Raw genomic sequence first — 15488 nt, 5'->3', positions numbered from 1 at the left:
GCTCTTAGCTTCTCCCACATTTGATTAGCTGTCGGCTCATTACTCACCAGCAACAGTTGTGAATCAGACAGCCCCAGAGTAATAAAAGCCTTCGCTTTCTCGTCTTTCTTCAACCACGCTGCTGAAGGAGCTGCCGGAGGGGGGTTTTCTACAACATCATTCAAATCTTCTTTAATCAGAACTGCTCTCATTCTCCATTTCCAGCTGGAGTAGTTTACAGCATTCAGTCTCTCCATTGGCATCCCGGATGACAGGTTTACAGCCATGTTGTCCACTCTTACTTGCCTCTTTCTTGCACTTTCTTTTCTCTCTGCAACAATGTCACGTCAACGACTCTCGAACCCGTTACCTTGTATGATAAGCTGGGCCCATAACCCCTGTCGGTGCGTGCGTATAGAGATCATACAAGGAAGAAATCCAAGTGTCGCATAGAACAGTAAATAAGCCAGGCCAGGCAAGTTTCTTGTAAGAGTCTTTACTAGGCAAAGACATTAGACACAGTTCTCTCAACAAACGACTTTTCCCCCACACAGAGCTTCTGCAAGAGTCCCTTCTTATCTGCTTGCCAGCCAGCTGCTGACCTTGGCAAACCTGGCGCTCTGTTCTTCCAGCTTAACCCTTCTGCTTCAGGTTTTCTCTCTCTGCTAAAAAACCCTGTCTGTGAGTCTCACATAATGCTTCACTGTCCAACAATTCAAGCCAGACTATGAAACTCAGAGGCACTCAAACAATAAAGTGTGAACTCATGAAATGGTTTCTTACAGGACAGTTTTCATCCAAGATGATGGTATTTGGGATGTTGGCATTAGCATGGCTTCCTCAAGTTGGTTCCAAAGTTTATTTTATTAAATGTTCCATGGATAAGCATGCTCCTAGTCTTCACAATTATTATCACTCAGGTGACCTTATCATTGGGGGCATTATTTCTCAGATTTACATTTCTCTGTATCAGACAACTTTCAGAAAACATCCCTCTCAGGAGAAGCTTGTTGATGAGTTCATGTACAGAACTGGCTTTTAAAATAGTAGTGATGATAATAATAATATTTTTTCAGATGATATTCTAAGGGAGGACGGCCTTATGGGGTGGGCTTTACCTTCAGTGGGTTGGGGAATGAATGAAACTGCATTTTTTACTTACTTTTCAGAAATGCAGCATCTATTTATCTGTACATATATTCTTATTTACTGTGGTGGTAGAGATGATAATAGTAATATTAACAAGCAGTAATAAATCCAGATACTTTGCATTATTATAAACAAACTCTCGCTGTAGGTTGATAACTCAGAACTATCAGAACATCCTGTCTTTTGCATTTGCTGTTACGAGGATAAATGGAAACCCTCAGATCTTACCCAATTTCACTCTGGGTTTCAACATCTATGACAACTATTTTACTCCAAGATCCACATTTCAAGCCTCTATGCAGCTTCTCTGCACAAAGGGGCATTTTTTCCACAACTACAAATGTGATTCCCAGAACAATTTGGCAGCAGTCATTGGGGGACCTGATGCTAATGTCTGTCTCCATATGGCAACCATCCTGAGGAACTACAAGATTCCACAGGTAAGTTGTCTATGCAAGGAACTGGAAGTTCATAAATCTGGGCTGGAGGCAGGAAGAGGAGTGACTGTCATAGAGAGTTCAAGCAGACTTTGTGTTGCTTAAAGGACAAGTATAGACTAAAGAAAAGAATCCTTAGGCTGGTCTCATTTGGAATGAATTAAATAAAAATTGATATTCCTTGCATACTATTAGTCTAACTCCCTGCTCATTATAGGAATCTATAGCATGATAAATGGCCATCTAGCATCTCCTTCAATACCTCCAATGAAGGATAAATAAATGTTCCAGGTCAGAGGGTGAGCAACGTACTTCATACCAAATGAAGAATCTGTCAGTTGGTGTGGCTGATAGAATGGGGGCCTGTGCTCCAATGGAACTCCCTCCCAGATGATCTTTTGCTATCCTCCACATTGGAAACCAACATACAAAGCAATCCAAACTAGGGATGGGTGAGAATTTCGATTCAGTTCACATTTCAAGCAGAATTTATCAAATTTGCAATTTCCAAAACAATATGAGAACTTAAACACAGCCATCCTTTGAAATTTGCATGTATCAGAATTTTGGGATGCAGTTCACCAACTAAACAACATGTATAAAAATGCATATATTATGGGAAAGTGTGCATAAAATTAATACATGAGTGAAAATAACATGCAAAAAGTAATGAAATGATGAGAAATGGCTTGCAGAAATGTGTACCTTTGTCAAAACTGCCTAAAAAGATGTGTTTATTTGGAGAAATTTGCACTAAAATGGTGGATAATTTTCATGAGGATTTTTTTTAAAAAAAATCACAGAGCACTGTAGAAATGTAGAGAACTGAATTTAACACTGGAAAAATGAGAAACTGAGAGAACCGAAACAGACAGCTCTTTCCATCTCTAATCCAAACTGAAGATCCACTGGGATGAGAGAGTTGGTATTCAGTGGATCTTGGGCTCTCCTCACAGAGAGGAAGCTGGCTGAGCTGAGGCTCAGCTAGCAAACTTAAGTCAATGTAAATTACATTAGTGTAAGTTCTCATAAAGGGGCATTCCAGGGATGGAACACAGCAAAGAGATACTGTATCTATTGCCAACCCCTTTCTGCTCAGTCATGCGGCATAGCGATCTAGTGTAAATTACCCAGCACAAAGGGATCTGTAGGTCAAATTCTCCACATTCTCCCATCCTGAATGCAGGGTGGAATAGGGTTAACTTTTGCTGGTTTAACCTATGCTGCCTTTCTATAGTTAGGGTCACTCTGTCACTATGTCCAGGCCTTTGGCCTTTAGATGAAGTTGAATTTGGGAATGATGGTCGACTGGTTGATTATTGCATCTGATATACTGTATGTTAAGTTGTTTTAATTATTGTTTTAATATCCTTATTGTCTCATGCTGCCAGCCACACTGGGCTTCTGTATGGAGGATGGACAGGGCATAACAATAAATAAAATAAACAAATAAATATCTCAAGACAGTGCTTCCCATGTCAAACAGCTTTTCCTTTTAGAACTTTCTTCTAAGGTCTCCCCAGAATCGCCTTCCCTTTAAACTTCAACCCATTATTTCTCCTTCTGCCTTGTGGAACAACTGAGAACAAGCCTGCTCCATGTCCTTCATGAACAGCCTTTCAGATGTTTAAATCATCTTGATTGTTCTTAACAGGTTGACATAATATGATATAAACGGAAAGGAACAGGATGCTGGCCTAAATTGGCATTTGATCTTGATCCCGCACAACTCTTATTATTATTCATTTTATTCTATTTTATTTATAAGGTTTATATCCCACTGTACCTCCCAGAAGGAGCCCAGGGCGGCAATGACAAAACACTAAAGACATCTATAAAACATATTAAAAACAAAACATCTTTAAACACATCTTAAAAACAATTACAACACAAATTCAGACTGGAATAAGGTTTTTTACTTAACAGTCTTGTTGAAAGAGTAATTTTTGAGAATATAGTTCTATAACAATGAAGCAGTGCCACTGGGCAAGCTTTTGAGGAGCATATCAGAAATGTCCTCAAGACTTGACTTCCGGGAAGAGTTGCTTCGCCTGTGCCTGCCTTTGAGACAAGCTCTCGTCTCAGAAGAAGCTTTTTCAGTTTTAAAATCAGTCAGAACATTTTTTTTTACTGGTAAAGACTTTCTCCCGGGAAGGGAGAAACGTAGAGATTAACCACAGAAGCTTGTGTTTGTTGGGGGGACTGGATTTCATTAGTTTATGAAAGAAGGTTCAGCCAGCAGCACCGGACGGACTTTCAAACAAGCTCTAACTGATTAAGCGAGACGTTTATCTTTTCTTTAAAGAAAAACGGATTAACAGGCAAGCACCCCTCTTTCTATTTTTATCATCTGGCTTAAATTGTTACAGCAAAAAGAGATTTGTCAATGAATCAGCTATAAAGAATCCCTGGGTGAGTTATAACTCTTCTCTTTCATTCACGAAATTAAGGAGGAAAGAAATCGAAATAGCTTATCTTTGTTTTTATTGCAAAAAGCTGGCCTGGAATTGTGCATTTTAAAGATACAAACGGACGAGGGATTTCTATTCTGAGGAGAAAAAAAATAAATCTGATTTATGAACTTTTGAATATTATATGTCTGGGACTATTTTATTTCATTTTGACGAATCTGCTTGTTCTCGATGCCACTAACTGTTTTCATGCTGTGAACTAAATTTGTTTTGTATTCCTGAACATATAAGAGATAAGGCAGGCTGTGCTGTCTACACTGTGATGTCATCAAGCTTGGAATATTAACCCCTTTGTTGCTGGAATAAGAAGTGATTTTTTTTCTTTGTGGTTTTAAGAATGGCAATCAAGAAAGTGGCTGAGACCCTGGAAGTAATTATGTTTCAGAAAATAATGGATGAGATTGAGATAACGAAACAAACCCTGAGACAGGGCAGACAGGAGATGAAAATTGAATTTGGCAAAATAAAGCAGGAGCTTAAAGAAATAGGGGATTTTGTGAGAGGGGAGGTTGATGAGATCAGAGATACAACTGGACAAGCATCAGAAGATGAAAAAAGAAAAATTAAAGGGAAGATGCAAGCCCTGGAGATTGGAACAAATGTGGAACTGGAAAAAGATTTGGAGTTTATGGATATTAGAGATAAAGTTTACTGTTTGGAATTCAGCGTTGTCCTTGAAGAAATTAATGAAGATATCAGAGATAAAGTTATCAATGTCTTGGATAAACTTCTGGACTGGAATGATGTGATGGAGCTTGACATAGAAAAAATCTATAGAATTAATTACAGATATGTGACAATGGAAAAACTCTCAAGAGATGTGCCAGTGCATTTCGTAAAAAAGAAGAACAGAGATATGATTTTACAACAATATTTCAGCAACACATTTAGAATTGATGGCAAGGAATTATTTGTGATGAAGGAAATTCCCATCAGACTCTTATTATATGACTATGGCTATGACAGCAAGATTATTATGGGACACTGATAATGGAAGAATGGCTACTGAAATTACTGGACCTAACAGGATTATTATGGGTGCAAGGATGGAAGATGGAAGATGGAATTAACACTGATAATGGAAGAATGGCTATTGAAATTATTGGACCTAATAGATTTGATGAGATGGATTAATTGACATGCTTATTTGGAGAAAAATCGATAGATATATTTCTCAAGGAGTTGAAACCTCTTTTTGACTTTTTGTGGAAAGAATAAAGTGATGTTTATGAGATTTGATGATTAATTAAGATAACTACTGGAGGAAAGTGATTTTGTAATATAATTTAAGAGACAGGTTTGTTATATATTGTAGACCTATAACTGATCTGCGACAAATCGGAAGTCAACATTTTATTTTATTGTTTAATTTGTATTTTTGTTTTGTTTTGTTTTGTTTTTGAAAATTTGAATAAAAAATTAATGATAAAAAAAAAGAAATGTCCTCAAGACTTGCATTACAGGGGATTCATAAATAATAGAAATAATAAAAGTGTTACTGTACTGCAGATTAAATAAGCAGCCATTTCTTGGTGTGGTTTTTGTGTCTAGTCTGCAGAATTCCCAGAAGCACTCCTAAAGAGTTTAGCTCAAGTTTAATCCCCCACTCAGGCCTACAGGTCATCCAACTCCTGTCCTGCTGCCTCTTGTGGCATTTCTACTGCATGATGTCCATCCATAGGAAAAAAAATGTCCTGCATCAAATGTTTTATGAGAGGGTCCATTAGAGATGCCATCAAAGCCACAGAAATTGGGAAAGAGGGAATAGAGGTGGGTAAAAACGAACACAGCAGCTGTGTTAGCAGCCTGACCACCATTCTGCAATCTCCACAATGCCTCGGATCAGAGCTTGGAAAAGTTAATTTTTTTGAACTATAACTCCCATCAGCCCAATCCAGTGGCCATGCTGGCTGGGGCTGATGGGAGTTGTAGTTTAAAAAAGTAACTTTTCCAAGCTCTGCCTCGGATCCACCATTGTTACAGGCAATTGCATTGGTCCTGGGGATAGGAGATGTTTTTGATGAGAAATATATATATACTGTATATATTGAGGGGAATCTTGCAGAGTAGTTTTCTTTTTCAAGAGGGATAGGTGAGAGGAATCTGGTAATGTTCATCCCAGATCGAGAGAGAGAGAGAGAGAGAGAAATAACAATACTTAATAAATAGCTACTAAAGACAGAAATTGAAATCTGTATTAGATCTCAGTGGCTGGTTGGGAACAAGCATCACAATTTGGCAAGTGTATCACTATGTGGGCAGAGGGGGAGAGGGGTTGAGGAGGGTCATATCTACACCAGGTATTTAAAACACATTCATTTAAAACACATGGTTTTCCATAAAGAATTCTGGGAGCAGTAGTTTACTAAGGTTGCTTGGAAATATAGCACTGTTAGGTGTAAAGTACAGTTCCCATGAATCTTTGGGAGAAGCCACTTGCATTAAATGTCCATTAAATGTATGGTGTGGATGTGACTAGAACTGCAAAATCATCTTGCCACTTTTGGGAATCCCATTTTCACTCTTCTCTTTGTGATTGATTTTCTTTAGCTCACATATAGCTCTGCTCCAGAAACTAACAACAAACCCCAAGTTGGTTTTGAACACTGGATGTTTCCAAGTGCATCCAATGAATATGAGGGGATTCTGCAGTTACTGCTGCATTTCAGGTGGACATGGGTTGGAGTACTTTATGTCAGTGTTGAAAGTACAGATATATTTGTACAGAACATGCTTCCTGTGTTTGCCCAGAGAGGAATCTGCTTGGACTTTGTAGAAAAATTGCCCTCAATGAGTTTTTCCAATGAGATTGAAAACATGGTGCTGAAAGGGATCAAAACATTTAGGGTCATCATGGGAAGCACAGCCAATGTGGTGGTCTTTCATGGCGAGACTCATACCATGATAATTTTCAGATATCTGATTCAGTATTTACAATTTTATGACATACCAGTGAACAACAAAGGTAGAGTCTGGATTATGACAGCAGAGATGGCTTTCACATCCCTTCCATTCCAAAGAACGTGGGATGTAAACATCCTCCATGGTGCTATATCCTTTGCTGTTCACTCAAGGGAAGTGTTGGGCTTGCAGAAATTTCTTCAGATGAGAAATCCCACCTCAGAAAAAGACGATGGCTTCATCAAGATCTTCTGGGAAAAAGCATTTGAATGTTTGTTCCCCATATCCATGGTAAACAAGGAGACTGAGGAAATCTGCACTGGGGAAGAGAAGCTGGGGACTCTTCCTGCATCTATTATTGAAATGAGCTTGACAGCCCACAGTGTCCACAATGCTGTCTATGCTGTGGCGCATGCTTTGCATGCTATGTATTCATCCAAATTTAAACATAGAGCAACAGTGGATGAAGGAAAATGGAAGCTTCTTAATCAACATCCATGGCAGGTAAAGTCCTGAGCACAGAAACTTCCTAGAGTTCACCCTATCTGTGGGTGAAACACAAAGTCCTTGACTGCATAGAAATTAGTGTTGGGTAAACTATGTGTGTGTTATGTGCCTTCAAGTCAAATTATGACTTATACCAACCCTATGAATCAGTGACCTACGAGAGCATCTGTTATAAACCACCGTGTTCAGATCTTCTAAGTTCGGGTCTGTGGCTTCCTTTATGGAATCAATCCATCTCTTGTTTGGCCTTCGTCTTTTTCTACTCCCTGCTGTTTTTCCCAGCACTATTGTCTTTTCCAGTGAATCATGTCTTCTCATGATGTATCCAAAGTATGATAACTTCAGTTTCATCATTTTAGCTTCTAGTAACAATTATTTGTGTTTTTCGAAGTCCATGGTATGCACAAAGCTCTTCTCCAACACCACATTTCAAATGAGTTGATTTTTCTCTTATCCGCTTTTTTCATTGTCCAACTTTCACATCCATACATAGAGATTGGGAATACTATGGTCTGAATGATCCTGACTTTAGTGTTCAGTGATACATCTTTGCATTTGAGGACCTTTTCTAGTTCTCTCATTGCTGCCCTCCCCAGTCCTAACCTTCTTCTGATTTCTTGACTATTGTCTCCATTTTGGTTAACGAATGTGCCAATGTATTGATAATCCTTGACAAGTTCAATGTCCTCATTATCAACTTTAATGTTACATAAAACTTCTGTTGTCATCACTTTAGTCTTCTTGACTTTTAGCTGTAGTCCTGCTTTTCTGCTTTCCTCTTTAACTTTCATCAGCATTTGTTTCAAATCATTACTGGTTTCTGCTAGTAGTATGGTATCTTCTGCATATCTTAAATCATTTATATTTCTCCCTCCAATTTTCACACCTCCTTCATCTTGGTCCTATCCTGCTTTCTGTATGATATGTTCTGCCTATAGATTAAACAAATAGGGTGATAAAATACACCCCTGTCTCACACCCTTTCCGATTGGTATCATTTGGTTTCTCCACATTCTCCATGTCCTTACAGTAGCCTGTTGTCCAGAGTATAGGTTGCGGATCAGAACAATCAGATGCTGTGGCACTCCCATTTCTTTTAAAGCATTCCATTGTTTTTTGTGATCTACACAATCAAAGGCTTTTCTGTACTCTATAAAGCACAGGGTGATTTTCTTCTGAAATTCCTTGGTCCGTTCCATTATCTAATGTATATTTGCAATATGATCTCTGGTGCCTGTTCATTTTGTAATTCCAGCCTGGACATCTGGCATTTCTCGCTCCATATATGGTAAGACCCTTTGTTGTAGAATCTTGAGCATTACTTTATTTGCATGGGATATTAAGGCAATAGTTCAATAATTACTGCTTTCTCTGGAATCCCCTTTCTTTGGAATTGGGATGTATGTTGAATGCTTCCAGTCTGTGGGCCATTGGTTTCCTTTCCATGTTTGTTGACAATTTTTTGTCAAAATTTGGACAGATTCCATCTCAGTAACTTGTAGCAATTTAGTTGGTATGGCATCTATACCTGGTGATTTGTTTCTTCCAAGTATTTTAAGTGCAGCTTTCAACTCACATTCTATGATTTCTGATTCTCGTTCATAAGGTACCTCCATGAATAAATCTGTCATCCTTGAATCTCTTTTATAGAGTTCTTCAGTGTATTGCTTCCATCTTCCTTTTATTTTTTCCCAGTCAGTCAGTGTGTTCTCCTGTTGATTATTTAATATCCCTACTCTTGGTTTGAATTTCCCTTTGATTTCTCTAATCTTTTGGAATAGGGCTCTTGTTCTACCTTTTTATTATCATCTTCTATTTCTGTACAATAATTATTGCAGTAGTTCTCTTTGTCCCTACGTACTAGTCGCTGTATTATTGCATTTAGGGTTCTAACCATGTTTGCTTTGCTTTTGCTTTCCTTCTATTTTTGACCATTTTAAGAGTTTCGTCAGTCATCCAATGGGGTGAACTGATCTTGCCTTAATTTGCAATATACAGACTGAATTTAATATTGTACACTCCGGTGAAAGTTCTCTTTCATAACTATTTATTTGTAAATGCATTTTAGAATTTAAATAGACTCCAGTTTGAAATGGACTTTTTAAGCATTATGTTCTGCATTTTCTTTAACTTGCATAAATGAACAAGCCTATCTAAGAGGCTAGGAAATATAGATGTTTGCCACATGTTTTTAAAAAAGGTCTGTTACCGTCTTTGGAAATGATATTAGCTGATAGTGTATTGTTTTCAGATGCTTGGAAGGAACGGAGGGAGGGAGGGAGGAAGGAAGGAAGGATTTCATTTAGTATTGTATACAGTATTTGCTTTTGGTTAAGAATGTATGAGACTTTTTTTTGGACTTCCGGGAAGGGTTGCTGGACTTCCGGGAAGGGTTGCTTCACTTGTGCCTGTCTCTGAGGCGAGCTCTCGTCTCAGAGGAAGCTTTTTCAGTTTTAAAACCAGCCAAAAGGTTTTTTTTTGACTGGTAAAAACTTTCTCCCAGGCAAGGGAGAAACGAAGAGATTATCCACAAGCTTCGTTGTGTTTGCTGGGGGACTTGAATTCTTTAGGAACGAAGGACCAGCCAGCAATGTCGGACAGAGCCAGGGAATTTCAAGCAAGCTCAAACTGATTAAGCGATATGTTTTTCTTTTCTTCAAAGAAAAACAGATTTTAACTGGCAAGCATTCTTTTATCTATCCTTATCATTTGGCTTAAATTGTTGCAGTAAAAGAGATTTGTTAATAGAATCAGCAGTAAAGAATCCCTGGGTGAGTTAGAACTTTTCTCTTTTATACACGGAATTAAGGTGGAAAGAAATCGAAATAGCTTATCTTTGTTTTTATTGCAAAAAGCTGGCCTGGAATTGAGCATTTTAAAGATACAAACGGATGAGAGACATCTGATCTGAGGAGAAAAAATTTGATTTATATGAGCTTTTGAGTATTATACGTCTGGGACTATTTTTTCTGGTCTATTTCATTTTGACGAATCTGCTTGTTCTTTATGCCACTAGCTATTTGGATGCTGTGAACTAAATTTGTTTTGCATTCTTGGACACATAAGAGATAAGGCAATTTGTGCTGTCTACATTATGATGTCATCAGGTTTGAAATATTAACTCCGTTGTTGCTGTAAATTGAAGGTTTTTTTTTCCTTCTTGGTTTTAAAAATGACGATTAAGAGAGTGGCTGAGACCCTGGAAGTAAATATGTTTCAGAAAATAATAGATGAGATTGAGATGGCGAGGAAGGAACTGAGACATGGCAAGCATGAGATGAAAATTGAATTTGGCAAAATCAAGCAGGAGCTGAAAGTAATAGGGGATTTTATGAGGGAGGAGGTTGATGAGATCAAAGATATAACTAGACAACCAATAGAAGAAGAAAGAAAAATTAAAGGGAAGACGCAAGTCCTGGAGATTGGAACAGATATATCAAATGTGGAACTGGAAAAAGATTTGGAGTTTATGGATCTTAGAGATAAAGATTACTGTTTGGAATTCAGCGTTGTCCTTGAAGAAACTGATGAAGATATCAGAGATAAAGCTATTAATGTTTCAAAAAAATTTCTGGACTGGAATGATGTGATGGAGCTTGAAATAGAGAAAATCTATAGAATTAATTATAGATATGTGACAATGGAAAAACTCTCAAGAGATGTGCCAGTGCATTTCGTAAAAAAGAGGAACAGAGATATGACTTTACAACAACATTTCAGTAACACATTCAGAATTGATGGCAAGAAAATATTTGTGAGGAAGGAAATTCCCATCAGACTCTTATTATATGACTATGACAGCAAGATTATTATGGATGCAAGGATGGAAGATGGAAGATGGAATTAACACTGATAATGTAAGAATGGCTATTGAAATTACTGGACCTAGCAGACTTGATGAGATGGATTAATCGACATGTTTATTTGGAGAAAAATCGATGGATATATTTCTCAAGGACTGGAAACCTCTCTTTGACTTTTTGCGGAAAGAATAAAGTGATGTTAATGAGATTTGATGATTAATTAAGATAACCACTGGAGGAAAGTGATTTTGTAATATATTTAGAGACAGGTTTGTTATATATTATAGACCTATAACTGATCTGCGACAAATCGGAAGTCAACATTTTATTTTATTGTATTAGTTATTCATTTGTTTTTGTTTTGTTTTGTTTTTTGAAACTTTGAATAAAAATTAATGATAAAAAAAAGAATGTATGAGACTTTTTGATCAGCTTGCATTTTCTTGGATGGCTTTAAACAAGAATTAGTCATTTTCATGGAGGATAAGGCTATCAATGGCTACTAGCCATGCCTCTGCTTCCATAGATGTAGGTGGATGCTTCCAAAAACCAGGTGCTGGAAGCTACAGGAGGAGAGAATAACCTTTGCTCTCAGATCCAGCTTGCAGGCTTCCCATGGACATCTGGTTGGCCACTGTAAGAACAGGAAGCTGGATTAGATGGGCCTTTGGCCTGATCCAGAGGACTCCTCTTATGTTCTTATATTCAATGGTGTGATTAGTTCACAGATAAAACTGAACTCCCTTCAGGTGTTTGTCTCCATCCGTTCAGAGAATGAATGAAAGGGGGAGTGGTACTGCATAAGTTGGCGTTATACCCAAAGTAATCATCTCCATTGGCTTCATTCACCAGACATCACTGTATTGTGAAGACACACAAAGGATACGGGTGATGGTTTCTTTGTTAAATTGGGATCCCCAATGATGAAAGGCTTCCAACTGATATATGTGCACAGCTTCCCCTCTATATTTTGCCAGGTAGTGGAGGTCTAGCTCTGGAGCTTATGAGAATGTTCATACTGTTGGCAGAGTCAGTGCAGAGTAAATATTTGAAGGCAAACAACTGAAGACAGTTTTCATTGTTTATTTTATTTAATTTAAAATTATTTTATATCCTCCCCTTCCTCCTAAAAGGAGTTTATCACAGAAGAGGTGATGTAAACAACGAGACAAGGCCCTTCTCTTCACCTGACTTTTCTCAGTGAGATTTTAGCTTTTCTTTGTAATGGTTTCTGCTTGCAAAATTGGATCAGAGAGCAAAACTGCAAGTGTAGCTCCTCTTTTATGTCCTATATTGTCTCTTGTTTGGTCATGGAGAGAGGTCTGTGAATTTTTTCTGTGTATACATGTTTGCATCTGTTTGTATATCTTTCTTATTTCTCTGTCTAATCTGATTTCAGATCCTGCGCTTTCTGAGAAATGTTGTGTTTAACAACACTGCTGGGGAACAAGTTTCCTTTGACCAAAATGGGGTGTTAATAGGTGGACTTGATATTGTCAATTGGGTCACATACCCCAACCAGTCCTTCCGCAGAGTAAAGGTGGGAAAGATAGATCCTAATGCTCCCACAGACTTAGTGTTCACCATTTCTGAGGATACCATCATATGGCCTAGCAGATTTAACCAGGTAGGCTCTGTGCACATTTCCACATGTATACACTCATTTTCACATTTTTTTAAAAAAAAATATTGCCCTAGGCTAGTTATGTTGGCAAATCTTGCATGCTAAGTACTCGTTTGGAGAATTTAATTGAGTTTGTTAAAACATATCATAGCTCTTGAAATGTCCAGCCAATGGTCACTAGTTTATTTTTCCCCAGAATGAGTCATGCCAAAAGACACGGGGGAGGTGGCAGGCACAAAAAAGGCAGCCCCCCTTTCATTAGCAGCCCATTTGTTTAAAAAAAAGGCAAAGAAATGAGATATAAAGTTCCAGAATGCCTTTCCCCCTAATTCCCCCCTTAACAACATCTCCCTCTTTCATTTACCATTTGTGGAAAGGCCCGACCTATTTCTCTATGCAATGAAAAATGCTGTCTGGGTTACCATAGAACAAAGAAAGAAGGAAAGCCATCTTGTTGCTATGATTGCCTCCCATGTCCAGAAGGGAAAATTTCAAACCAGAAAGGTAAGAAATTTTGTGTATGGAATTTATCTAGCATTTAGACACTTGGCTTTCTTAGAAAGTCATTTCATTAATGTCTAAAAATCCATTCAAAGTTGAGAATGGGCAGTGTTTGCTGATAGAAGCACTTGTGTCTATGGACAATTGAACCCAATTGAACAAAATGGGGAAAAGTATTACAGCCCAAACAGATAACATGGTTATTCCAGAATGGCCAGAGATGTCATGCAAAAAGTAATTTGGGGATCTGTATGTACAACAGGGTGGATCCAAATGTCCATCCCAGTCAAATTTTGCTATATGTGTGTGTTTGTGATGGCCATAAACCAGTATACCAGTAGATATGTTACATACAATAGATTGCCATGACAATTGTGCATACTTATATCCTGAAACTACCACAGAGTACTGGTAAGAATCTGTTTCAACTATATGCAAACTTTATCGAGTCTAAAGTCCTACTGGATTTTTTATGGTTATATATTTTATGTCTGGTATATTGTTACAATGGGAACTTAATATATAGTTGGGAGGAAAGTTCTATCAATTTCAGTTCTTTCAGTTCCTCATATTTCCCATATTAAATTTAGTTCACCTTCATGCAGCAATTTGAGAGTTTTTTTTAAAAAAAATCTTCATGAAAATTCTCCAGCATTTTAGTGCAATTTATCCTAATAAACACATTTTTGGATGCAAAATACATATTGCGGCAGCATCTGTTTGATATTGAACTGCAATTAGAAAATTTATTCCTTGGCATGATCGTTTTCCAATTAGACCTCTTGATATTGTAGCATCTTATCTACAGGACCTAACATTCCCCAGATATAGAAGACCCTTCTTGAGTGCACGTCTGAATGTGCTTCACTAAGCAATATTGAGAGTCGTTATAAGAGAATTCCTTTACAAAATGGGGCATGCCCATGTGGAGATGGTAGTGTTAAAACTGTGGTTCTGTAACTCAGTTATTATTGTCTCAACCAGAGTGTTCAGCCAATTATTACAGGACTTTTCTCCTTGTAGACCAAACAAGCTGGTTACTGTAAAAACTGTAGAATCCATAGAAATGTTTATGAAACTAAGAGCTGTTGCAATACCCTGAATCTGAAAATGTATTTAACATTGTAATTGAGTTGGTAATTTTATCTATTTAGTAGGCTTCCCATGTTTGTATTCTTATTATGTTTAATCATATCATACCCATGTTTGCATAAAATGATTTATTTATATTTTTTTATTTTGTTTGTTAAATTTCTATACCGCCCGACTAGCATAGCTCTCTGGGCGGTGTACAACAGAGAAATAATACAACAAAGAAATATAAATATTCACAGTATATAAGTAGCCAAACAATAATAATAAACAACAAACTAATGAAAACATCTCAATAAATATACAATTAAGCAATCCCCACACACTTCACAACAGTGTCTAACAAAAATATGCTGTAGTCCAAATAACAGCAAAAATGAATCTCCAAAATTAAATCTTGACCCCAAAAACAACTAAAAAACAACTAACCCCAGTAGTCTATAGACATCCCGAGCAGCAGGTTCACGCGCACATACACACACACATGGTCTCTGGCCCCTTCAGCAGTTGCTGCTTTTGTAGCTGGAGAGAGACAGGGCCCCACCCCTCCAGGCCAGGTGGAAATCAGCCAGAAATGCAGGGAGCAGGTCTTGCAGAAACTCACACAGGTAGATGGTCTCTGGCCCCTTCAGCAGTTGCTGCTTTTGCAGCTGGAGAGAGACAGGGCCCCACCCTTCCAGGCCAGGTGGAAATTAGCCAGAAATGCAGGGAGCAGGTCTTGCAGAAACTCACACAGGTAGATGGTCTTTGGCCCCTTCAGCAGTTGCTGCTTTTGCAGCTGGAGAGAGACAGGGCCCCACCCTTCCAGGCCAGGTGGAAATTAGCCAGAAATGCAGGGAGCAGGTCTTGCAGAAACTCACACAGGTAGATGGTCTCTGGCCCCTTCAGCAGTTGCTGCTTTTGTAGCTGGAGAGAGACAGGGCCCCGCCCTTCCAGGCCAGGTGGAAATCAGCCAGAAATGCAGGGAGCAGGTCTTGCAGAAACTCACACAGGTAGATGGTCTCTGGCCCCTTCAGCAGTTGCT

General features: G+C 38.2%; 1 protein-coding gene across 1 annotated transcript; it reads left to right on the top strand.

The window, feature by feature from the left end:
- The first annotated feature begins 1424 nt into the window (after positions 1 to 1424).
- LOC133367310 (vomeronasal type-2 receptor 26-like) lies at positions 1425 to 13520 on the top strand. Its single transcript, XM_061591410.1, has 4 exons — positions 1425 to 1568; positions 6587 to 7441; positions 12647 to 12874; positions 13431 to 13520. Exons 1-4 carry the CDS (start codon positions 1425 to 1427, stop codon positions 13518 to 13520), a joined length of 1317 nt encoding a protein of 438 aa, XP_061447394.1.
- The last annotated feature ends 1968 nt before the right edge of the window (positions 13521 to 15488 follow it).

This window comes from Rhineura floridana, chromosome 11, assembly GCF_030035675.1.
Source record: "Rhineura floridana isolate rRhiFlo1 chromosome 11, rRhiFlo1.hap2, whole genome shotgun sequence".
Taxonomy (NCBI): Eukaryota; Metazoa; Chordata; class Lepidosauria; order Squamata; family Rhineuridae; genus Rhineura; species Rhineura floridana.
This window is presented reverse-complemented; position numbering and strand designations above follow the sequence as displayed.